This window comes from Oncorhynchus clarkii, chromosome 9 (genome assembly GCF_045791955.1).
Source record: "Oncorhynchus clarkii lewisi isolate Uvic-CL-2024 chromosome 9, UVic_Ocla_1.0, whole genome shotgun sequence".
In the NCBI taxonomy this organism is placed as follows: Eukaryota; Metazoa; Chordata; class Actinopteri; order Salmoniformes; family Salmonidae; genus Oncorhynchus; species Oncorhynchus clarkii.
The window spans coordinates 9284094-9310143 of record NC_092155.1 but is presented as its reverse complement, the minus strand read 5'-3'; the positions used below and the strand labels follow the sequence as shown (position 1 = coordinate 9310143).

General features: G+C 46.3%; 1 protein-coding gene across 3 annotated transcripts; it reads right to left on the bottom strand.

Annotated features, from left to right (window-relative positions):
* Positions 1 to 570: 570 nt before the first annotated feature.
* LOC139415827 (REST corepressor 2) lies at positions 571 to 25708 on the bottom strand. Of its 3 annotated transcripts, none has more exons than XM_071163956.1 (14): positions 25603 to 25708; positions 22503 to 22618; positions 17398 to 17454; positions 17201 to 17281; positions 16290 to 16342; positions 14102 to 14263; positions 13358 to 13482; positions 10098 to 10161; positions 9720 to 9855; positions 4272 to 4372; positions 4106 to 4183; positions 2551 to 2608; positions 2169 to 2392; positions 571 to 2080 (listed from the first exon to the last, which is right to left on the bottom strand). In XM_071163956.1, the coding sequence occupies exons 2-14, from the start codon at positions 22615 to 22617 to the stop codon at positions 1709 to 1711; spliced, it is 1626 nt and encodes a 541-aa protein (XP_071020057.1). In that variant the 5' UTR covers position 22618; positions 25603 to 25708; the 3' UTR covers positions 571 to 1708. The 3 variants fall into 3 exon arrangements, with proteins under 3 accessions (XP_071020057.1, XP_071020058.1, XP_071020059.1); XM_071163957.1 differs by lacking the exon at positions 25603 to 25708 and adding an exon at positions 25261 to 25304; XM_071163958.1 differs by lacking the exon at positions 571 to 2080 and having other exon boundaries at positions 2147 to 2392.
* Positions 25709 to 26050: the final 342 nt, after the last annotated feature.

Here is a 26050-nt window from a genome sequence, read left to right as displayed (position 1 = left end):
TTCTGTTAAATCATTGTTTTAAGGTGCTGTCTTTACTCTTGCTGTTATGACTATATTTCAATGTTGATTTATTTTTTTTTGCTGTAATTTGAGTCCGACATTTTAACCAGTATTTGGTTGGGAGAGACGGGGGAGTGGACTCCAAATGTATTTGTTTTTGTGCAAAAGAAATTATGGAAAGTAATAAAAAGTTGGTTGCATTTAGGCCAGTGACAAAAGTGTGTATTTAACAAATGTAATTCAGTGGAAACAATATGGTTGTAATTTTGTTTTATACCAACAGAAAATATCCTGAAAACAATAACAAGCAAATCCAGTCTCAAACTTCATGAACATTACATGTTGCTAAACACAGTCTCGTCATTTGTAGCCACAAAGTATTTGAAATCTGTGTCCCAAATGGCACCATAACTCCTCAAAAAGTAGTACACTATGTAGGGAATAGGGTGCCAGACGCATCACGAAAGATCTGCGTTATAGCTCGATTTGAAATTTTAAAAATGCAATATGTCATGTTCAAAAATGACTTTTTTTTTTGTTGTATTTTCACCCCAATTGGTAGTTACAGTCTTGTCCCATTACTTGCAACTCCTTTTCGGACTCAGGAGAGGCGAAGGTCAAGAGCTGTGCATCTTCTTCCAAAACACAACCAAGCTGCACTGCTCCTTGCCACAATGCCCATCCAACCCTACGAGTATTTCAGCTTCACATTTTGTTCTCAGACGACACCTGTGAATTGTACAGTGTGTACAGTACTATCCCCTACATAGCACACAACTGTAACCAGAGCTAAATAGAACTGCCATTTGAGACTTTTTTTGTGCTTTTAATCAAAAACAGGTCTCTGTTCCATATCCACACTAGCATGCTACTTAGAATGGAGAAATGCATGAGCCTTGGGATTACAAATGCATCCTATTCCCTATATAGTGCACTACATTGGACCAGGACCTTATAGGGATTTGGTCAAAATGGGCTCCGATCCAAAGTAGTGCACTATATATAGGGATGTCAACCTACTTAGAGATCACCTAACAAAAGAATGCTGCAGTCATAAGACCAACAATACGTGGATCTGGTAGAAGAGGGACGTCTTCCTGATTCCCCTGTGGAATCATTAGTTCAGCACCTTGTAGTGTGGAACTGGAACCTGGGTGTGTTTTGCCAGAGTTCGTTCTGTTGTTGCCATGGAGACTGGGGGGGGGGGGGGTTCTGTTGTCATGGCATCCATCACCACAATCCAGTGTATCTTTTCCTTGAGGGTTTTGGTATTCTGAAAGTTCTGGTCTTTGGGGAGGAGGGATGGGTGAAATACAGGGTCACCGTTGCCGTGGGTAACCAGTCACATCTGTGCTGGTTGCTATGGAGACAGCCGTGAGGCATGTGTGGGCATGTCCTTCTATTTTCTGCTGAGGGGGGGGACAGAAGGATGGATGACCCAAGCCTCAGATGGAAGTAAGTATGGTTATTCACAGGTTGTGCAGTTGGTTTATAAGTGTGAGTCAGAACTGAATGGAGTGATACAGAGGGGACTTAACGAGAGGCTTCTGAACCAAACAGACTGGTGGGGCTGAGAACTCAACTAACTACTGCATTCTGATTTCTATTGTTCCATCATAATGGATAAACACTCCCACTAGCAGCACAATCTACCCATCTGAGTATAGAAGAGCCCCTCCCTAAATATACAAGAGTCCCCTCCTTTCTGTCAGTGAGAGTTGGTTTGCTCTACTTTGAGCCCTACCAGTGAGGGAGGCTGACCAGCGCCAGAACAAGCAGGAGGAGAGGAGCGGAGGTTGTTTCCTAGTTCCCTACGGAGACTAGAGCTCCCCTGTAGGCCCGGAGCCACGACTGCAGGACGGATCAACGGGGGAGGGGGATGATTGTGGGGGGTTCGGGTCAGGAGGGGTCGGGTCTGGAGCGGGGGGGGCTGCCGGAGAAGGCTGGGGGGGGCAGAGGGGGGAGCCGGGCGCAGTAAGGGGGGAGGCTGGGAGAGGGAAGGAGGGGTGTGGTTGTTGGATGAGGGGGGGGAGGGGGAGTTGGCGTCACCGCAGGGGGGAGTAATGTCTTCCAGCTTTATCTGGAAGGGAGGAGAAGGGGGGGGGGGGGTTAGATCAGCAACAGACTTGTCAAACTTTCACCAAAACAAACCCTCACCCCCTCCTGACCTCTTCCTCCTCCTCCTCTGCTCCTCCCCTCTCTTCGTTTCTACTACGACTCCCACAAGGCCCCTGTGTGGAGGCTACGTCTTGTTCCGCCTGCCACTCCTTGACGACCTCGTCCAGATTGAATCGCCGTCGATAACTAACGAAGAAGGAGCTCACCTGGGCCAGAGTTTTGTTACCGATTACCTCGGCAACCACCGCAAAGTCCTTACCATAGCGACGGATAGCTGAGGAGAGGAGAACAGGGTGTTTAAAGAGAAAGATAATGTGTTGTGATCTGAAACGTATCAAACGGTTTCTTCTGTGAGTTATATTTGCCAGAATACAAGAATTTCCTGTGTTAAAGAAAATGATTGAGTTGTATTTTGGGGGTGTGTTAACTCACCCTGCACCGCTAGCAGCTGTTCCTCAGTGGACCAACGAGAGTTCATCTTGGGAGCTGGCTGGAGAGAGAGGAGGAAGAGTTAGTTGATTTATAACCGTTTTCATTATGACCTAGACAACCAGGTGAGGGGAGTTCCTAACGGATCCATTATGACCTAGACAACCAGGTGAGGGGAGTTCCTAACGGATCCATTATGACCTAGACAACCAGGTGAGGGGAGTTCCTAACGGATCCATTATGACCTAGACAACCAGGTGAGGGGAGTTCCTAACGGATCCATTATGACCTAGACAACCAGGTGAGGGGAGTTCCTAACTAGTCCATTATGACCTAGACAACCAGGTGAGGGGAGTTCCTAACTAATCCATTATGACCTAGACAACCAGGTCAGGGTGTAGATCAGGGTGTGTCAAACTCATTTTTCCCCGCGGGCTGCATTCTGTCTTCAACGAGGTCCGGAGAGCCGTACTGAAAATGTGTTCCATTTCCTTGCCGTCAAAATTTAACAAAAATAGTCCAATATCCATCGATTTGATGCTCACTGACTGTCAAGTGATTTATTAGAGCTGGACAGTCAGGAAGATGTCGGAATGTAGACCCATTATATCCAGGACCAGTCACATGGAAATGCATTCCAGGTAACTACCTCACGAATCTGGTTGAGAGAATGCAAAGTTGTCAAGGCAAAGGGTGGCTACTTTGAAGAATCTAAAATCTATTTTTGATTTGTTTAACACTTTTTTGGTTACTACATGATTCCATGTGTTGTTTCACAGTTTTGATGTCTTGACTATTATTCTACAATGTAGAAAATAATGACTAACCCTTAGTTGTGTCCAAACTTTTGACTGGTTATATATATAACCATATATATATATATATATATAAACATTTTACCCTCTTTTTCATGATATCCAATTGGTAGTTACAATCTTGTCTCATCACTGCAACTCCATAACGGGCCCGTGAGAGGCGACGGTCGAAAGTCCTGCGTCCTCCCGAAACATGACACCCCCCCCCCCCCCCCCCCCCCGGCCGCGCTACTTACCACCCACTCGCTGAAACCAGCTGCGCCAATATGTCAGAGGAAACGCGGTTCAACTGAAGTCAGCTTGCAGGCGCCCAGCCCACCACAAGGAGTCGCTAGAGCGCGATAAGCTAAGGAAAGCCACCCTCCTCTAACCCGGATTACAACACTGGGACAATTGTGCGCCGACCTATGGGACTCCCGGTCGTCTGTGACACAACCTGAGATCCCATTATCGTTTCGATTTGGTTCAAACATTTCAAAAATGTAAAAAGGTTTAACATGTTTTACTCTAATCACCCGCGGGCCAGATTGGACCCACCCGCGGGCCAGATTGGACCCACCCGCGGGCCAGATTGGACCCACCCGCGGGCCAGATTGGACCCACCCGCGGGCCGTATGTTTGACACCACTAGTATAGATGAAGGAACTTTAGCCTATTGAGACACACCCCTGGTGAACAGAAGACCTACCCTGGGTATCTCCGGAAGACAGGGAAGAGGAAGTTAAAGAAGGAAATGTATGTACCCCTGTAGGACGCAGACTGTCGATGCCCTCGTCTAGACAGTGTTTCATACTACTGTTGTTCTGCTTAATACTCTGGACCTGAGACGGGGAGAGACACAGAGAGAATCTATTACTCTGTAAGTGATGTGTGTCTGCATCGGTGTGTGTGTGTGGTCTGTGTGTATACCCGTCTCTTGAGTGACACCAGGTGTGTGTCTAGCTGTCTGCCAGAGCCATGGTGGTGATTGGCTGACACAGTCATGATGTCCTCGGGGTTCAGATGCATGCCTTTACAGAGAGTAGTATGTTAATACACACAGAGAGAGAGAGAGAGGACAGAGAGAGAGAGACAGAGAGAGAGGACAGAGAGAGAGAGAGACAGAGAGAGAGAGGACACAGAGAGGACAGAGAGAGGAAGGGGACAGAGAGAGAGAGAGAGAGAGGACAGAGAGAGAGAGGACAGAGAGAGAGAGAGGACACAGAGAGGACAGAGAGAGAGGACAGAGAGAGGACACAGAGAGGACAGAGAGAGAGAGGAAGAGGACAGAGAGAGAGAGAGGACAGAGAGAGGAAGGGGACAGAGAGAGAGAGACAGAGAGAGGACACAGAGAGGACAGAGAGAGAGAGGACACAGAGAGGACAGAGAGAGGACAGAGAGAGGAAGGGGACAGAGAGAGAGAAGACAGAGAGAGGACAGAGAGAGGAAGGGGACAGAGAGAGAGAAGACAGAGAGAGAGAGAGGACAGAGAGAGAGAGAGAGAGAGAGGACAGAGAGAAAGAGGACAGAGAGAGGACAGAGAGAGGAAGGGGACAGAGAGAGAGAGACAGAGAGAGGACAGAGAGAGGAAGGGGACAGAGAGAGAGAGGACAGAGAGAGAGAGGACAGAGAGAGAGAGGAAGGGGACAGAGAGAGAGAAGACAGAGAGAGAGAGGACAGAGAGAGAGAGGACAGAGAGAGGAAGGGGACAGAGAGAGAGAAGACAGAGAGAGAGAGAGGACAGAGAGAGAGAGAGGACAGAGAGAGAGAGAGGAAGGGGACAGAGAGAGGAAGGGGACAGAGAGAGGAAGGGGACAGAGAGAGAGAGAGCATAACATATGTATTATACTCAGTCACGATTTTATTGGCAACTGCAAGGAGATATTTTATTATACTGATTAACAACATTTGCATAGAAGATTCAATCTCTTATTTTATAAAAGTGTGCACAGTCTAAGTAATGAGGTCATGCATGAGGCAGAATATGGAATGTAGTGGAAACCAGACGAAGAAGGGAATTCGTTTTTGGTGGTGAGGAAGACTAAGTGAATTAACAACGGGTTGTTGTTTTTTTTGCAGACAATCGGCATTGAAATCATCTTATTTTCTGTTATGATTTGCCTATTATCACAAACAAAGTACTAGGGAAGTGAATTGATGTGAATTACAAAGCCATATTGAGGTCAAGACCCTTGAGGATTTAAAGACTCATGCTTCGAACAAGTTTCAAGAATTGCCTTCACGAAAGAGTTGCGACCTACATTTATGAGCACAAGGATCTCACTTGAGAAAGCTGCAGATGTTTGTGATGACACATAAAATTACCTTCACAAACAAAGCACCCTGTAGTTATCCCTATGCAAAAAGCCATTCAGATTAGTCAAAGATCGGCAGAAAACATTTTTTTTCTCGTATCCACTCTCCAGCCTATTAGGTCTCTGGTGGGGACTGGGAACTCTCCAGCCTATTAGGTCTCTGGTGGGGACTGGGAACACTCCAGCCTATTAGGTCTCTGGTGGGGACTGGGAACACTCCAGCCCATTAGGTCTCTGGATGGGACTGGGAACTCTCCAGCCTATTAGGTCTCTGGTGGGGACTGGGAACACTCCAGCCCATTAGGTCTCTGGTGGGGACTGGGAACACTCCAGCCCATTAGGTCTCTGGTGGGGACTGGGAACACTCCAGCCCATTAGGTCTCTGGTGGGGACTGGGAACTCTCCAGCCTATTAGGTCTCTGGTGGGGACTGGGAACACTCCAGCCCATTAGGTCTCTGGTGGGGACTGGGAACACTCCAGCCCATTAGGTCTCTGGTGGGGACTGGGAACTCTCCAGCCTATTAGGTCTCTGGTGGGGACTGGGAACACTCCAGCCCATTAGGTCTCTGGTGGGGACTGGGAACACTCCAGCCCATTAGGTCTCTGGTGGGGACTGGGAACACTCCAGCCCATTAGGTCTCTGGTGGGGACTGGGAACACTCCAGCCCATTAGGTCTCTGGTGGGGACTGGGAACACTCCAGCCCATTAGGTCTCTGGTGGGGACTGGGAACACTCCAGCCCATTAGGTCTCTGGTGGGGACTGGGAACACTCCAGCCCATTAGGTCTCTGGTGGGGACTGGGAACACTCCAGCCCATTAGGTCTCTGGTGGGGACTGGGAACACTCCAGCCCATTAGGTCTCTGGATGGGACTGGGAACACTCCAGCCCATTAGGTCTCTGGTGGGGACTGGGAACACTCCAGCCCATTAGGTCTCTGGTGGGGACTGGGAACACTCCAGCCCATTAGGTCTCTGGTGGGGACTGGGAACACTTCAGCCCATTAGGTCTCTGGTGGGGACTGGGAACACTCCAGCCCATTAGGTCTCTGGATGGGACTGGGAACACTCCAGCCCATTAGGTCTCTGGTGGGGACTGGGAACACTCCAGCCCATTAGGTCTCTGGTTGGGACTGGGAACACTCCAGCCCATTAGGTCTCTGGTTGGGACTGGGAACACTCCAGCCCATTAGGTCTCTGGTGGGGACTGGGAACACTCCAGCCCATTAGGTCTCTGGTTGGGACTGGGAACACTCCAGCCCATTAGGTCTCTGGTGGGGACTGGGAACACTCCAGCCCATTAGGTCTCTGGTTGGGACTGGGAACACTCCAGCCCATTAGGTCTCTGGTGGGGACTGGGAACACTCCAGCCCATTAGGTCTCTGGATGGGACTGGGAACACTCCAGCCCATTAGGTCTCTGGTTGGGACTGGGAACACTCCAGCCCATTAGGTCTCTGGTGGGGACTGGTGTATCTCCTAAACAAGACTTTGGATCAGATGTGTATGAAACCTTTGTTTCAGATGGGTTTGTGTGTCTGCAGAGTAGCGATGCTGTTGAGCAGCCGGTGAAGATACTGCGAGACACCGGGGTGGCCCAATCCTTCCTTTTGGATGGTGTTCTGCCTTTAACGTGTCAGCAACTGGTTACAGTGTGTTAGTACGAGGAGTGGAGATGAGTTACATGAAGTTCATTTGTATAAATGTGGAACTCGAATGTGATCTTATTTCTGGTTCAGTCGTCGTCGTCGTGAGGCATAGCCTACCAGTGAAGGGGGGTCTCATACATTTTGGGAAACGATTTGGCTGGAGGGAAGGTCGTGCCAAATCCTGTCGTTTGTAAGGAACTCAGATTAAAGTACCCTAGAGTGTTTCCACAGAATGCCGTTACACGTGCTCCGTCTAAGAAAGTTTCCGGGAGCAAGTCTGGCGTTGAGGATGTCAGCGATCCCACCATGGTTGATCTGTCTGAGACGTTTATGGGCGATCATCAGTGTCGCAGCGGTCTAAGGCACTGCATGGCAGTGCTAGAGGCTCACTACAGACTCTTGTTTGATCCCAGGCTGTGTCGCAGCCGGCCGCGACCAGGAGACCCATCACGCTCTAGCAAGTACGTGTGGCGGGCCGGGTGTATGCACACTGATCGCTTCTGCGGTCGCAAGATGTACAGTGTTTCCTCCGACACATTGGTGCTACTCGCTTCTGGGTTAACCGAGCAGTGTCAAGAAGCAATGCGGCTTGGTGGAGATGTGTTGCCGAGGGCGCATGGTTCTCGACCTTTGCCTCTCCTGAGTCCGTCCGTTGCAGCAAGACTAACTACCAATTGGATATAGCGAAATCAGGGGGGGGGGGGGGGGACTCTTGAGTTCATCTCCCCTTTGAAAACCCCAAAGGTGAGTGATTTTGTAGGACCGCTGAAGGAAGACCGGTTGACACTTTAATGTCCAGGAAACAGCCGATTGCTGAACAGAGTAATGACGAAGAGGAGTTTGATGAAGTTCGTGTGAGTTACTTTTGACGGAGATGGCGTTCTCACACCACTTCCTGGCATGACAATTGGTCCAGTGTATCTCAAATTGCTGTTCCAGTTACACTTTGACAGGAGATAACAAGGTTGGGTCATGATGGTAGTATGGCAGGCCATCTTTGGGTCAACAAGACGTGTGACCGTATCTTGCATAACTTCTTCTGGCCTGGTCTGAAACAGGATGTTGTGGCTCACTGTAAATCCTGTGGCGTTTGCCAGCAGACGGGTAAACTGAACCAAGCTGTACCGGTTGCAACTTAGCAGCCTATTCCTGCTTTTGACTAACCTTTCAGTAGGGTTCTGGTGGACTGTGTTGGGTCCTTTGCCCAGAGTGAAGATCGGTAACCAGTTTCTCTTAACCCCGGTGGGGTTCTTTTCAATGTTTCTGACTTCAGCAGGTAGTGCAGGCGGACCAAAGTTTGAGTTTCATGTCAAGGGTCTTCCAGCAAGTGCTGCAACGGTTGGGTGTAGCAAGTTGTCCTTCTGGTGCCTACCGCCCAGAGGCTCTTGGGAGATTTTATCAGACTTTGAGGTCTATGTTGAGAGCTTACCGCTTTGAGTTGGATGGGTCCCTCTTGTGCTGGTTGTCCATCTTGTTAGTGGGAAGGCGTTTCACCTGTGCTGGTTGTCCATCTCGTTAGTGGGAAGGCGTTTCACCTGTGCTGGTTGTCCATCTCGTTAGTGGGAAGGCGTTTCACCTGTGCTGGTTGTCCATCTCGTTAGTGGGAAGGCGTTTCACCTGTGCTGGTTGTCCATCTCGTTAGTGGGAAGGCGTTTCACCTGTGCTGGTTGTCCATCTCGTTAGTGGGAAGGTGTTTCACCTGTACTGGCCCAGTGCTCCAGTTGTCTTGGTAGAAGGTTAACACCATTGGTTTGTGCTCCAATTTTAGATTTCTAGACAAACATTCCTTTATCTGATCTTCCTTGTTTTTGTTTTAGCTCCACCATTTTGGTTTGCGTCCTGTCTTTACGTTTTGGTGTGGGCAAATTTAGTGGCTCTCGTGGTGAGTGTCTTTCAGGTTTCAGTTGTTACCCCCTAAAAACCCCACCTCCTCCTTTTGGTTGTTGTCAGTGACTCTTTGTTAGTTCTCCCTTCTGTTTGAGTGACATTTGGGGTTTTCTTGCTGGGGAACGTGACAATAGCTTCAGCTGTTAGCTAGCGAGGAAAGTTAGCCTACGGAGCTAGCTGGAAGCTACCGGTACCTTCCTGCATCGTAAAGTTTTTCCAGCCTGTATGGACATTGTTTTGAGAACAGTAATTAACAGTTTCTACATGCCGTGTTGTATTATTCAAGGGTACATTTTTATGCAGCCAGATGGCACTAGTCATGAATGACTAAGTGGACCAGGCACTTTGCTCTATAAAAAAGGGCTGCGCTGACAGACTTCAGTCTCTCAACCACGCAAGACATTTCTGAACGTAACAAAAATTCCAGTAACAAACTTTTGTTTTTAAATCTAAAAAGTTTCTGTATTCCATGCAACACCGTGCGCACACACACACCTGGATAAAGAAACCCAGTGTGTGTATAAGGTACCTTTAGGTGGTCTCCGACGAGCTCTCAAGGGGTGGTGGCGGTACTGAGCCCCAATAGACTCTTTCCTCTGTGGGTTCGACCGGCCTGGCGCTCCCCTCTCTCCTCCAGAACCACTGGAGCTGTGCTGCTTCACTGTCTGGGGAGAGGGAGGGTCAGTACACAGACATTTAACTAGGCAAGTCAGTTAAGAACACATTCTTATTTACAATGACGGCCAAACCCTCCCCTTGTTCGCTGCCCTATGGAACTCCCGATGATGGCGGGTTGTGATACAGCCCGGAATCGAACCGGGGTCTGTAGTGACGCCTCCAGCACTGACATGCAGTGCCTTAGACGACTGCGCCACTCAGAAGAAGAGTAACACTTCGTTCTGCTCACCTCTTTTTTGGCGTCGATCTCAAAGTCGCTGTCGCTGCCCGGGTCTCCCTCTATCTCATCATTACTGAGGAAGGGAGGGATGGGGAGAGAGAAGGGATGGGGAGAGAGAAGGGATGGGGAGAGAGAAGGGATGGGGAGAGAGAAGGGATGGGGAGAGGGAGGGATGGGGAGAGGGAGGGATGGGGAGAGGGAGGGATTGGGAGAAAGAGAAGGGGGATGAATAAGTGATTCATTTTGTACATTCTTACTTTCAATCTCACTCTAACTCCCCCTCTATGTCTCTCTCTACCCCCCCCTGCCACAAATAGCAGGGTGGAGCACGCGCTCCAGCAGGTATGTCTCACTGGTCATCCCCAAAGCCAACACCTCCTTTGGCCGCCTTTCCTTCCAGTTCTCTGCTGCCAATGACTGGAACGAATTGCAAAAATCACTGAAGGTGGAAACTTACAGTGGGGCAAAAAAGTATTTAGTCAGCCACCAATTGTGCAAGTTCTCCCACTTAAAAAGATGAGAGAGGTCTGTAATTTTCATCACTTCAACTATGACATACAAAATGAGGAAAGAAAATCCAGAAAATCACATTGTAGGATTTTTAATGAATTTATTTGCAAATTATGGTGGAAAATAAGTATTTGGTCACCTACAAACAAGCAAGATTTCTGGCTCTCACAGACCTGTAACTTCTTCTTTAAGAGGCTCCTCTGTCCTCCACTCGTTACCTGTATTAATGGCACCTGTTTGAACTTAATATCAGTATAAAATACACCTGTCCACAACCTCAAACAGTCACACTCCAAACTCCACTATGGCCAAGACCAAAGAGCTGTCCAAGGACACCAGAAACAAAATTGTAGACCTGCACCAGGCTGGGAAGACTGAATCTGCAATAGGTAAGCAGCTTGGTTTTAAGAAATCAACTGTGGGAGCAGTTATTAGGAAATGGAAGACATACAAGACCACTGATAATCTCCCTCGATCTGGGGCTCCACGCAAGATCTCACCCCGTGGGGTCAAAATGATCACAAGAAGGATGAGCAAAAATCCCAGAACCACACAGGGGGACCTAGTGAATGACCTGCAGAGAGCTGGGACCAAAGTAACAAAGCCTACCATCAGTAACACACTACACCGCCAGGGACTCAAATCCTGCAGTGCCAGACGTGTCCCCCTGCTTAAGCCAGTACATGTCCAGGCCCGTCTGAAGTTTGCTAGAGAGCAGTTGGATGATCCAGAAGAAGATTGGGAGAATGTCATATGGTCAGATGAAACCAAAATACAACTTTTTGGTAAAAACTCAACTCGTCGTGTTTGGAGGACAAAGAATGCTGAGTTGCATCCAAAGAACACCATACCTACTGTGAAGCATGGGGGTGGAAACATCATGCTTTGGGGCTGTTTTTCTTCGAAAGGGACCAGGACGACTGATCCGTGTAAAGGAAAGAATGAATGGGGCCATGTATCGTGAGATTTTGAGTGGAAACCTCCTTCCATCAGCAAGGGCATTGAAGATGAAACGTGGCTGGGTCTTTCAGCATGACAATGATCCCAAACACACCGCCTGGGCAACGAAGGAGTGGCTTCGTAAGAAGCATTTCAAGGTCCTGGAGTGGCCTAGCCAGTCTCCAGATCTCAACCCCATAGAAAATCTTTGGAGGGAGTTGAAATTTGCAAATAAATTCATAAAAAATCCTACAATGTGATTTTCTGGATTTTTTTTCTCATTTTGTTTGTCATAGTTGAAGTGTACCTATGATGAAAATTAAAGGCCTCTCTCATCTTTTTAAGTGGGAGAACTTGCACAATTGGTGGCTGACTAAATACTTTTTTTGCCCCACTGTATATCTCCCTCACTAACTTTAAGCGTCAGCTATCTGAGCAGCTAACCGATCGCTGCAGCTGTACATAGCCCATCTGTAAATAACTACCTCATCCCCATATTTGTTTTGGTTTACACTCCAGTGTAAATCGCTAAATTGTAATTACTTCACCACTGTTAGCCTATTTATTGCCTTACTTCACTGGCACACACTGTATACAGATTTTTCTATTGTGTTATTGACTATGTTTTGTTCATTCCACGTGTAACTCTGTGTTGTTATTTGTGTCGAACTGCTTTGCTTTATCTTGGCCAGGTCGCAATTGTAAATGAGAACTTGTTCTCAACTGGCCTACCTGGTTAAATAAAAGGTGAAAAAAAAATTAGTAATCATTGAAAGACAAATTGAAAGTCAGTCAACTTATTGGTCCCCTACCATCTGTCCCCTCACCTTATTGGTCCCCTACCCTCTGTCCCCTCACCTTATTGGTCCCCTACCCTCTGTCCCCTCACCTTATTGGTCCCCTACCTGGTTAAATAAAGGTGAAATAAATAAATGAAATGTAAAATACACATCACCAGAGGAACAAAGTAGGATGAGGGTACGGCTATAAGAACTGGTCGTCTAGTGCGTTGGGAGCAGAGCATAAAAGGAGCAGATTCCTGGGCGTGGTAGGATAGATTCAGGGCATAATGTACAGACAAGGGCATGGTAGGGTGCGAGTACAGCGGGGGTAAATCTAGGCATTGAGTGACGATGAGAGAGGTTGCATCTCTGGAGGCGCTAGTTAAGCTAAGTGCGGTCTCCGCATGTGTGGGGGGTGGGACAAGGGGGCTATCTGAGGCATGTTGAGCAGGACTAGGGGCTCCGCAGTAAAATAAAACAATGAGAGCTGCCCTAAACAACAGTATACAAGGCATATTGACATTAGAGAGGCATAAAGCCATCACAGGTGTTGATTGGGAGAGCTAAGACAACGGGTAAATGGCAATGAATGGGCAGAGAGGGTCAGTTAGCTACACACAGGGCCTGAGTTCGAGGCTGGGGCAGACAGATAAACAAAATAGGGACTCCTAATCACAGCTGGTTGTGATACAGCCTGGAATCGAACCAGGGTCTGTAGTGACGCCTCTAGCACTGAGATGCAGTGCCTTAGACCTCTGCGCCACTCGGGAGCCCTTGTGTGTGTCGAATTTTGTTCCTTTCAAATGGCATAGAATGCCCTTCTTGCCTTGTTTCACAGCTTAGTGGAAGTTACCTGTAGCGCTGATGTTTAGGTCGAGGTATATATTAGTTTGTGTTCTCTAGTCTCTCCCCTCCCCGTGTCTCCCTCCTGTCCACCCCCCCATTCCTTCCCCCTTTCCTCCTTACCCCCCTCCACCCCTTCCCCCTCTCCTCCTTACCCCCCTCCATTCCTTCCCCCTCTCACTCTCTCCTCCTCACCCATCTTCCTTGTCTGTCTTTCTGACCAGTCTTCTAGCCTGTCGGTCCATAACACTGGTTCTGGTCCTGGTCTTCTTCCAGCTGTAGTAGTACCGGACCAGGCCTGAGACCAGCTTATCAGGCAGCTACAGAGAGAGAGAGAGAGAGCGAGAGAGAGAGAGAGAGAGAGAGAGGGGGGAAACAGGGTTAAACAGTGTTTTCACAACGCTCCAGTGTAAACAGGGTTAAACAGTGTTTTCACAATGCTCCAGTGTAAACAGGTTAAACAGTGTTTTCACAACGCTCCAGTGTAAACAGTGTTTTCACAATGCTCCAGTGTAAACAGGTTAAACAGTGTTTTCACAACGCTCCAGTGTAAACAGGGTTAAACAGTGTTTTCACAACGCTCCAGTGTAAACAGGTTAAACAGTGTTTTCACAACGCTCCAGTGTAAACAGGGTTAAACAGTGTTTTCACAACGCTCCAGTGTAAACAGGTTAAACAGTGTTTTCACAACGCTCCAGTGTAAACAGGTTAAACAGTGTTTTCACAACGCTCCAGTGTAAACAGGGTTAAACAGTGTTTTCACAACGCTCCAGTGTAAACAGGTTAAACAGTGTTTTCACAACGCTCCAGTGTAAACAGTGTTTTCACAATGCTCCAGTGTAAACAGGTTAAACAGTGTTTTCACAACGCTCCAGTGTAAACAGGGTTAAACAGTGTTTTCACAACGCTACAGTGTAGCTCCCCAGTAAGTGTCCTCACCATCTGTTGTATACGATGGAAGCTCTTGCCATGGAAGCTGAAGGCCTGTTCAAACAGGACCTTGTCCTCTACGGTCCACTCCTCGGGAAAGGGAGTGAAGTTAGCCAGGTCAGCAAGGGAACACTCCACATCATGTTTATGCCACAGCAACATCCCCAGGGCCTGGACAGACAGAGAGAGAAGTGACATTTAGAGACAGGGCCTGGACAGACAGATAGACAGAGAGAGCAGTGACATTTAGAGACAGGCCCTGGACAGACAGACAGAGCAGTGACATTTAGACACAGGGCCTGGACAGACAGAGAGCAGTGACATTTAGATACAGGGCCTGGACAGACAGAGAGAGAGAGCAGTGACATTTAGACCCAGAGGCCTGGACAGACAGAGAGAGAGAACAGTGACATTTAGAGACAGGGCTTGGACAGACAGAGAGCAGTGACATTTAGACCCAGAGGCCTGGACAGACAGAGAGAGCAGTGACATTTAGACCCAGAGGCCTAGACAGACAGAGAGCAGTGACATTTTGACACAGGGGAGGGGACATACTGGAGGATGAATACCCTATTCACTATATGGTGCATTATTTTGAACCAGAGCTCTGAGATAACTACACAGAACAGAAATATAAACGCAACATGGAAAGTGTTGGTCCCATGTTTCATGAGCTGAAATTAAAAGATCCCAGAAATGTCCATATGCACAAAATGTTTATTTCACTCAAAGTTGTGAACAAATTTGTTTACATCCTTGTTAGTTAGCATTTCTACTTTGCCAAAATAATCCATCCACGGGTGGCGCAGTGGTTAAGGGCGCTGTACTGCAGCGCCAGCTGTGCCATCAGAGTCCCTGGGTTCGCGCCCAGGCTCTGTCGTAACCGGCCGCGACCGGGAGGTCCGTGGGGCGACGCCCAATTGGCCTAGCGTCGTTAGGGAGGGATTGGTCGATAGGGATCTCCTTGTCTCATCGCGCACCAGCGACTCCTGTGGCGGGCCGGGCGCAGTGCGCTAGCCAAGGTTGCCAGGTGCACGGTGTAGCCTCCGAAACATTGGTGCGGCTGGCTTCCGGGTTGGATGCGCGCTGTGTTAAGAAGCATCGGAGGACGCATGACATTCAGCCTTCGTCTCTCCCGAGCCCGTACGGGAGTTGTATGAGACAAGATAGTAGCTACTACAACAATTGGATACCACGAAATTGGGGAGAAAAGGGGGTAAAATTCAAAAAAAATTAAAGAAATAATAAAAATAAAATAATCCATCCACAGGTGTGGCATATCAAGAAGCGGATTAAAACAGCACAATCATTACACAGGTGCACCTTGTGCTGGGGGACAATAAAAGGAACGTTTTGTCAAACAACCCAAGTTTTGAGGGAGTGTGAAATTTGTTTGCTGACTCCAGGATTGTCCACCAAGGTGTTGCCAGAGAATTTAATGTTAATTTCTCTACCATAAGCTGCCTCTGTCGTTTTAGAGAATTTGGCAGTACGTCCAACCATAGAATTTGTATGGCGTCGTGCGGCCGAGCGGTTTGCTGATGGCCACATTGTGAACCGAGCGCCCCATGGTGGCGGTGGAGTTATGGTATGGGTATGTATAAGCTACGGACAACGAACACAACTGCATTTTATCTTTGCCAATTTCTATCGGCCGCCATCACCTCATGTTTCAGCAGGATAATACATAACCCCATATCGCAAGGATCTGTACACAATTCCTGGATGCTGAAAATGTCCCAGTTCTTCCATGGCCTGTATACTCCCCAGACATGTCTCCCATTAAGCATGTTTGGGATGCTCTGGATCGACGTGTACGACAGCGTGTTCCAGTTCCCGCCAATATCCAGCAACTTCACACAGCCATGGAAGAGGAGTGGGACAACATTCCACAGGCCACGATCAACAGCCTGATCAACTCTATGTGAAGGGGACGTGTCGCACTGCATGAGGCAAATGATGGTGAGACCAGATACTGACTGGTTTTCTCCTGGTTTCTCCTTTTTTATAAGGTATCTGTGACCAACAGATACATATCTGTATTCCAGTCATGTGAAATTCATAGATTAGGGCCTAATTTTTTATTTATTTACTGATTTCCTAGTGAACTGTGAACTCAGTAAAATCTTTGAAATGTTTTGTTTATATTTGTAGAGTATATTTACTGTTTGTATAAAGTTAGATTGATTGACTGTACCTGTTCCATGTTGTAGCCATGCTTCTCTTTAGCCATCAGAATATACTCATCCACTGGGGGGGGGGGGGGGGGGAGAGAGAGAGAGAGAGAGAGAGAGAGCAGAGATGGCAGAGTGAGAGAGAGCGAGCAGAGAGAGCAGAGTGAGAGAGAGCAGAGAGAGCAGAGTGAGAGAGAGCGAGCAGAGAGCAGAGAGAGCGAGCAGAGAGAGCAGAGTGAGAGAGAGCGAGCAGAGAGCAGAGAGAGCGAGCAGAGAGAGCAGAGTGAGAGAGAGCGAGCAGAGAGCAGAGAGAGCGAGCAGAGAGAGCAGAGTGAGCAGAGAGCAGAGAGAGCGAGCAGAGAGCAGAGAGAGCGAGCAGAGAGCAGAGAGAGCGAGCAGAGTGAGAGAGAGCGAGCAGAGAGCAGAGAGAGCGAGCAGAGAGCAGAGAGAGCGAGCAGAGAGCAGAGTGAGAGAGAGCGAGCAGAGAGCAGAGAGAGCGAGCAGAGAGAGCAGAGAGAGCGAGCAGAGAGAGCAGAGAGAGCAGAGTGAGAGAGTGAGAGCAGAGAGAGCAGAGCGAGAGAGTGAGAGCAGAGTGAGAGAGAGAGCAGAGTGAGAGATGTTTATTTCACTTTTGTTTTATCTACTTCACTTGCTTTGGCAATGTTAACACATGTTTCCCATGTCAATAAAGCCCTTGAATTGGAGAGAGAGAGAGAGAGAGAGAGAGAGAGAGAGAGAGAGAGAGAGAGAGAGAGAGAGAGAGAGAGAGAGAGAGAGAGAGAGAGAGAGAGAGAGAGAGAGAGAGAGAGAGAGAGAGAGAGAGAGAGAGAGAGAGAGAGAGAGAGAGAGAGAGAGAGAGAGAGAGAGAGAGAGAGAGAGAGAGAGAGAGCAAAGAATTTAAACTGTCAGATAATAGTATAGTGTGTGTGTTTACACATGGCGTCAGAGATGAGACTGTTGGGGCACCACACCAGCATACTCCTCTGCTCCTTCTCATTGTAGCGGCTTGGAGTGTCTGTGTGCGCACACACACACACACACACACGTCAGTCATACATTCCTTATTTTCTCTCACTCCATCTGTCACATACACAGCCAAATAATCAAATCCCCCCCTTCCCTCTCTGGTACCTGGGTTGAACTCAGGTATCTGTGCCTGGTAGTCTCCTCCCACTCGAATCATACTGTCTGTGGAGAGAGAAAAGAGGGATGATTAGAGGAAGAGACCGCAGAGGAAGAGAGACATCAGCTGAGAGAGAACTAGGAAGAAGGCCAGAGAGAGTTAGCAATAAGCCCAGAGAGAGAGAGAGAGAGAGAGAGAGTTAGCGATAAGCCCAGAGAGGGAGAGAGAGAGAGAGAACTAGCGATAAGCCCAGAGAGAGAACTAGCGATAAGCCCAGAGAGGGAGAGAGAGAGAACTAGCGATAAGCCCAGAGAGGGAGAGAGAGAGAGAGTTAGCGATAAGCCCAGAGAGGGAGAGAGAGAGAGAGAGAACTAGCGATAAGCCCAGAGAGAGAGAGAGAGAACTAGCGATAAGCCCAGAGAGGGAGAGAGAGAGAGAACTAGCGATAAGCCCAGAGAGGGAGAGAGAGAGAGAACTAGCGATAAGCCCAGAGAGGGAGAGAGAGAGAGACAGAGAACTAGCGATAAGCCCAGAGAGGGAGAGAGAGAGAGAGAGAACTAGCGATAAGCCCAGAGAGGGAGAGAGAGAGAACTAGCGATAAGCCCAGAGAGGGAGAGAGAGAGAGAGAGAGAACTAGCGATAAGCCCAGAGAAAATTAGCGATAAGCCCGGAGAGAGTTAGCGATAAGCCCGGAGAGAGTTAGCGATAAGCCCAGAGAGAGTATTAGAGATAAACCCAGAGAGAGAGAGTATTAGCGATAAACCCAGAGAGAGAGTATTAGCGATAAGCCCAAGAGAGAGTATTAGCGATAAGCCCAAGAGAGAGAGTATTAGTGATAAGCCCACAGAGAGAGTATTAGTGATAAGCCCAGAGAGAGTTTCCGATAAGCCCAGAGAGAGAGAGAGAGTATTAGTGATAAGCCCAGAGAGAGAGATAGTATTAGCGATAAACCCAGAGAGAGAGAGAGAGTATTAGCGATAAGCCCAGAGAGAGAGTATTAGCGATAAACCCAGAGAGAGAGTATTAGCGATAAACCCAGAGAGAGAGAGTATTAGCGATAAACCCAGAGAGAGAGAGAGTATTAGTGATAAGCCCAGAGAGAGAGAGAGAGAGAGTATTAGCGATAAACCCAGAGAGAGAGAGAGAGAGAGAGAGTATTAGCGATAAGCCCAGAGAGAGACAGACGAGCAGAGAGACAAGCAGAGAGGGAGCGTGAGAGATTTGTCCGATTCAGCTGCCCTGCGCACCGGGTAGGCGAACTGTTGCCATTTTGAACCATTTCATGTGTGAGGGCACAAACTCTGCCTCCCTGGCGGGCCCAGAGAGCAAATCAAGTGCACTATAGGCCGACAACTGGCCAATCGGATGGCTCAGATTACCGTGTCTGCAGTAATGTAGCATGGCATAAAAGAAAGCTACTAGAGACTGTCAACGAATACAGCAAAGAGCTGCTGTTTCAAAACATTTAAAACCACGACTAGAGAGACTGTCAACGAATACAGCAAAGAGCTGCTGTTTCAAAACATTTAAAACCACGACTAGAGAGACTGTCAACGAATACAGCATAGAGCTGCTGTTTCAAAACATTTAAAACCACGACTAGAGAGACTGTCAACGAATACAGCATAGAGCTGCTGTTTCAAAACATTTAAAACCACGACTAGAGAGACTGTCAACGAATACAGCATAGAGCTGCTGTTTCAAAACATTTAAAACCACGACTAGAGAGACTGTCAATGAATACAGCAAAGAGCTGCTGTTTTTATGAGTGACTTGATGTTCTTACTCAGCCCTGTCAACACTTTGTATTCAACACTTTTATAACCCATGAAATGCACGTTCTTCCTATTTCCACTCAGCGCTAGAACAAGCAGTGCAGCTGTAATGAATGAGTATCAATAGACTTTGTTGTTGTTGTTATTGTTGTTGTTATTAGTGGATTGGGTATTTTTTTTATATCAAAGACATGCTGTTTTTGACTCTCTCTCTCTCTACCACACCTGCTGTCTCTAACTCTGAATGATTGGCTATGAAAAGCCAACTGACATTACTCCTGAGGTGCTGACCTGTTGCACCCTCTCCAACCACTGTGATTATTATTTGACCCTGCTGGTCATTTATGAACATTTGAACATATTGGCCATGTTCTGTTATAATCTCCACCCGGCACAGCCAGAAGAGGACTGGCCTCCCATCAGAGCCTGGTTCCTCTCTAGGTTCTGGTCTTTCTAGGGAGTTTTTCCTAGCCACCGTGCTTCTACACCTGCATTGCTTGCTGTTTGGGGTTTTAGGCTGGGTTTCTGTACAGCACTTTGATATATCAGCTTATGTGACAAGGACTTTATAAATATATTTGATTGATTGATTTCACTTTCTCTCCCTCTCCTTTCTTTTCGACCCTCAGTCTGCTGCTCTCTCCCTCCGCTGAGACCGACCCTCAATCTGCTGCTCTCTCCCTCCGCTGAGACTGACCCTCAATCTGCTGCTCTCTCCCTCCGCTGAGACCGACCCTCAGCCTGCAGCTCTCTCCCTCCGCTGAGACCGACCCTCAGTCTGCTGCTCTCTCCCTCCGCTGAGACCGACCCTCAGTCTGCTGCTCTCTCCCTCCGCTGAGACTGACCCTCAGTCTGCTGCTCTCTCCCTCCGCTGAGACTGACTCAGTCTGCTGCTCTCTCCCTCCGCTGAGACCGACCCTCAGTCTGCTGCTCTCTCCCTCCGCTGAGACCGACCCTCAGTCTGCTGCTCTCTCCCTCCGCTGAGACTGACCCTCAGTCTGCTGCTCTCTCTCTCCACTGAGACTGACCCTCAGCCTGCTGCTCTCTCCCTCCGCTGAGACTGACCCTCAGTCTGCTGCTCTCTCCCTCCGCTGAGACTGACCCTCAGTCTGCTGCTCTCTCCCTCCGCTGAGACCGACCCTCAATCTGCTGCTCTCTCTCTCCACTGAGACTGACCCTCAGATGCAGGCACCATCAGCCCAGTAAAATAAAAAGCACATGGTTTAAAAATGTATGGTCACTTAGCTGTGTTTCACAAGTAATACAACAACGGATCTATTACCGGTATGATCAAATAGCCTACCTCAAATGTAGAAATATAAATTTTAAGAACAGGCTCAAACAGCAATGCATTGGCAGGGCAATTCAAGCAAAGCCGATATGCAGTGATACTGTATTGGGCCTATGGCTTCCTTCCGGGTTTTTTTTTTTATAAAGTCATGCTATTAAAAAAATAAACACATCTGAGCGGTAGATCTCAGCTTGCATTTTGACTCAAAGTGATATTGAGGTTGGTGACCACTGTTCTAGAGTTTTTCCCTGTTAACAACATCAACGTTTCCCTTTACTGTGGCAATTGTGATCGACTGAACACAATATTAGCCACTTTTAATGCAACATACCTGGGGGGGGGAAGAAGAAAAAAAACTGCTAAATATTTTGTTGTAGGATTCTATTGTATAGACATGCACTACTCAGCACAGACTAGTGCACCATAACCAATCAGAGCTGCAGTAGGCCTATGTGCATATAGACAATTGCCATTTATGGATCTGTGCCAGGCACTTTGAACTGGACTCTGTTTACAGCATGAGCGGTCGTGAGTAGATGCGCTTGTTTTGAGATCATAGTGAGAGCTGCATGTACAGCAGCCATGTGTGCACATTTTGTTCATATCCTTTGCTAGTTAGTGAGTTATTAGCCCAGTTATAGATCATCTGTAGTCAGCAATAGGGGAGTGATTACTAGTTAGTGAGTTATTAGCCCAGTTATAGATCATCTGTAGTCAGCAATAGGGGAGTGATTACTAGTTAGTGAGTTATTAGCCCAGTTATAGATCATCTGTAGTCAGCAATAGGGGAGTGATTACTAGTTAATGAGTTATTAGCCCAGTTATAGATCATTTGTAGTCAGCAATAGGGGAGTGATTGACAAAATGTATACATTTCTAGACATCTTTGAAAAGCCAGAAGAGCTTTTTTTTTTTTTTTTCTTAAAAGGGGCAGTGTTATATTTTGAGACAGGCTTGAATAAGCTAAGTAGCCAATAGGTAATTTATCACGTTCTCTGTAATAATGGTATGGGATTAATAATGCATTTTTATTTTGTGAAGTGGTATCGAGTATCAAACAACATTTTCAGTCACCACCTTGTCAAAAGGACAAGGGGATAAACAGGTCAAGCCCTGCATGTTATTTTTTCAAAAGTCTAATGGAACACTGAACACTGAATGACAGAACAGCTGTTTCCATGTTAACATGTTATGGGATGTAAGGCCTTCATTGAACACTGAATGACAGAACAGCTGTTTCCATGTTAACATGTTATGGGATGTAAGGCCTTCATTGAACACTGAATGACAGAACAGCTGTTTCCATGTTAACATGTTATGGGATGCATTTTCTCCATTGTGTTCGATTCCAGGCTGCATCACAACCGGTCGTGATTGGACGTCCCATAGGGCGGCGCACAATTGGCCCAGCGTCGTCCAGGTTTGGCCGCCGGTAGGACGTCATTGTAAATAAAGAATTTGTTCTTAACTGACTCGCCTAGTTAAATAAAAGGTTCAATAAATAAAATACCACTCTGTTAGGCCTACATTATGCTCAAATATCCTCGGTAACCTACACGGCCACTGTTAAACCTATAACTTAATAAGGGTACAGCCTCAGTGTTCACGCTAAAGTCGTGCTGGAAGTTGCACATTTCTTTAAAATGGAAGCAAACAGAACGAAATGGGGAGGGACTGTGTTTTTTGTCTGTTGTGAACTCTTCATTGCTTTTGTTTAAGCGCGCGTGCGTGCGTTTTCCTGTCATGAACTGAGTAGGTATGACGACGGTAAGAAAATGGTGAGACAGTAGTGAGCACGATTACAAGCACACAATAATGAGATTTATTGTGGATAGTTAAGATTAATATAATTAAATTGTACATGCTTTGAAATAACACTTTCTCTAATAATCCTGTTTACACGGACACATCTGAGATCAGGCTGCCTGATGAGACTTGATAAATGCAGAAAAATCACCAATCAGAATAAACTTTATACCATGTTATTTTCTGCCCTTTTACCCAAATCTGACCTGTGTGTGTGTGTGTGTGTGTGTCGTGTGTGTACCGTGAGCGTGCTCCTCGTCGCTGCTGTCCTCCTCCGAGTGTTGGTTGTTTCCATTGATTTTAGCCCTGCTCCTAGACAGAACGCCGCTCCCCGACCGCTCCATCACCGAGGGCATACTGCAACACACACACACAAACAGATAAAACATAGGCCTACACATAATCTACATCACTAAGGAAAAGTCCTGTCACCAATCAGCACACACATTAACTCAACCCAGCAACAAAATACCAAACTTCCAAAGCCCTCAGTATAGCAGAGATGAACAATCTGTTTTCCACTAAGCACACGTACATGCACACTAATAATTCAATATTAAATTGAGTATGTTAGTAAGCTGAGTACGACATCAGTCGTGTGAAAACTTCACTCTCCTTAAAACAGCGGTAGATCATAATTTATGTAAGAATACTCTGGTTAAAACACAAGTTTTCTGAGCAATCTTTCAAATGATTAGGACGTGTAAACACCTTTTTTCAAGCAGAGTTCCAGCGCTGTGCATTTTATCTGTACACGTGCTAACAGCAGCAGTTCAAGACCCTCTCTCTCTTTTGTGCAAGTGAAGTGAGTTCGGGAACAACTGAAAGTATCTTAGTTTGAAATAGTTTTCACATACAAACTTTATCTGTCCGAACTCAGGATAAAATGTTCTTCCCAAAAATAACGTGGTCAAGTGTGGTAGAGCGTTTATTTTGATTGGTGAGTTTCTGCATTTATCATAATTCCCATCAGGCAGCCCGATTTCAGATGTGTCCATGTAAACAGGATTATTAGAGAAATTGTTGTTCTTGCAAAGCATTTAAACATTTTAAACAAATGATTACATTTAAAAATCAGACTATTCACAATAAATCGCATCATTGTGTGCAATGTAACCGTGCTCACTACCGTCTCATTCTCATCAGCCTCTTACTGTCTGGTTATCAACCCCAACTCATCATAATAGCAAAAATACACACACATACCAACCTGGTCTCAGAACATTTCGCATTATTCTGTACGTAAATCCAAGACACTCCATTTAGTACGATATGTATCAATTTGTGGACGTCCATCACTCCTTTTCGTATGTTACGAATTACAATTAGTATATATATATATATATATTACGAATTCTCAAAACGTAACATATGTTACGAATTTGCAATAAGTAGTTAGCAATGCTTATGCCTTAAGTAACCATCTGTTTTATGTAATCATACAAAAACGTCACACTAAATGGAACATCTAGGAGATACGTACAGAATAATACTAAATTCTCTGAGACCAGGTTGCATATACACACACACACTCAAACAAAAGCAATTTAGAGTTCACAGCAGAAAAATAACACAGTTAATCCAGTATCTGGCTACACAACGAGGAGTCAGTCACATGTTCAACTATCAAGTGGGGAAACATCAAAACACACCACACACAGCCTATGCCAAACTATGTGTGTGTGATGTGAAGTAAGTTCTGTCTTGGGGGGAGGCGCGCGCTAACGTTCGTGCTGTGACACAAAAGACTAGACGGTCACCTCGGGACAAGACATCTTCCGGTTTCAAATGTTCCCGTTAAACCGACTTTTTGTCGTTATACCGACCACAAAAAAAGACGTGAAACGAACTCTACATACAGTTAGCAAATGAATAGAACAGTTGTACATGCAATAGCCCTCTTTTTTTTGTACATTTTGTCGGAAAAAAATGGGTCTGTCAACAAGAGCCGAGTTCCACACAATGTATGCATCATCACAAAGTTCACTTAACTGTAACATCACGGCAAAAAACACAACACTTCAATTTTAGGACGTATGTTTTTTTTTTGTGATGATAACCTTTACAAGCCTAATTTAAGAAAATATTTTCCTGTAATACTGATTAAAAACCACTCAAAAAAGATATTGCAGTAGTATAGTATTCGGCCTCATTCACAATGCTGTTGGCCTTTGTCTACTTGCCTAATGCTGGTCCAAGCCACACAAACGGTGCCAGTCTGTGTGTAACATTAAACTCACACTTTAGGTAGGATTGTAGACTAATCAAGGCAACAACAAACAGAAAAAGTTCATTTCATGGAAACAGATAACTTTGATATTTGTTCATAGTTTATTTATCGATATCATTACTGTCCCACCGGTCGCCAAAGCCCGCCCCTTTCACTTTTTTTGTTGCAACTTGATTGATTGATTACATAGACCAGCCAACACATTTCTACAGGGTAGTAGCTAGCATCTACATTAGTTGCAATATAAACCTTAGCAATCTTGCCTTAACTTTTAGACAGTGTAAAATATTAGCAAGAAACTGGCTGACTAGTTACTAAGCTATTTTCCCTAATATTAAATAATAACAGCTATTGGAAAGTAATTCATTTGGGACACTCACTAGTGTGAGTGCTACTGGCCAAAAACACATTCATATCAACCATTAGCTATTTCCAGAAAAGTCTAGCATTGGAATCCCATCCTGGTAACTATTACCATGATGTTTCTTCTAGAAAGCCAGTTTACAATCCTTATTAATCAATTATACAGATATTATTTGGGGTTAAGTATCAGTTCAACTCACAAATTACTAAATCTATTTTTTTCTTTCTCGTATTCTCCAAAGGGGGGGGGGGAATCTTTGTCACAATCTCTCATATTCTCACTCTTCCTCGACTCTCGCTCAAAACCACATCCAAATTAGTAGTGACAAGAACACAACGTGTGTTCCCATAGAACCGGCTTTTTAAAAAAAATAAACATTTAATAAATAATGAAATCTTGTCCCACCTCCGTTCTCTCCTCCTTTCCCTCTGCCCTCCGTTGATAATAGATCTTTCAACTTTCAATCCTTTTGTTATCGCCAGGCTAACGTCGGTGGGGGGTATGGGTGTGTGTGTGGGGGTGGGGGTGGGGGGGTAGCTAGTACTATTCCAGTTGTTGGTCGCTACTAGTTGGCGTTGTGGACGTTTTGGATTCGTTGTACAAGTCGGGATAGCAGTTCAATTCAGTAGCTCACCTGCTTATTTTGTGGTCCTCGGGCGTTTTTCTCTCATTCAAAACTTAGCTGCGGCTTTCTACGCAGCTAATAGGCCGCTTAACTAGGAAAATAGAAATAAAAATAAACTTTACCTTCAAAACGGCTTAATTTTCATTCATTTGATGCCAAATTGGGTCTTCGCGTATTCAATAAAACAGCTTGCACGTAGAGAAGCGGAGAGTGTGCCGGGAGAACCTAACCAGGCCTCGGAGGGGAGAGGTGTACATCCGCAACCGTTGGATTGCTCCTCGCCTCTCCCTAACTAACTTCAATAGCAGAAAAGTAGTCCCCTGTGCAAGTTGGACAGACATACAAAAGATGGCTTGTTGTGGGGCAAATACACATGCTTGCTGTTGCCTCGAATGTGTTATTTGGTCCAATTTAGATGCATTTACGTCTCAATCAATCGTTGATGTAGAGACAGATCATAATTTTCTTAAAAATGTTGGCCCACAAATACAGTGCTGGTTTTAATCCAACCCTACATTGTATACTGGAATAGTAGATGTCTGAAAATGAAATGTTTACAACAACAAAAAT

Coding starts and splice junctions, on each gene's coding strand:
- LOC139415827 (XM_071163956.1), bottom strand. CDS start 22,617: ATGCCCTCGGTGATGGAGCGGTCGGGGAGCGGCGTTCTGTCTAGGAGC. Junction 14,264..16,289: donor ATGGCTACAACATGGAACAG/GTACAGTCAATC, acceptor CTGTCTGTCCAG/GCCCTGGGGATGTTGCTGTG. Junction 4,373..9,719: donor TCGTCGGAGACCACCTAAAG/GTACCTTATACA, acceptor CTCTCTGTAAAG/GCATGCATCTGAACCCCGAG.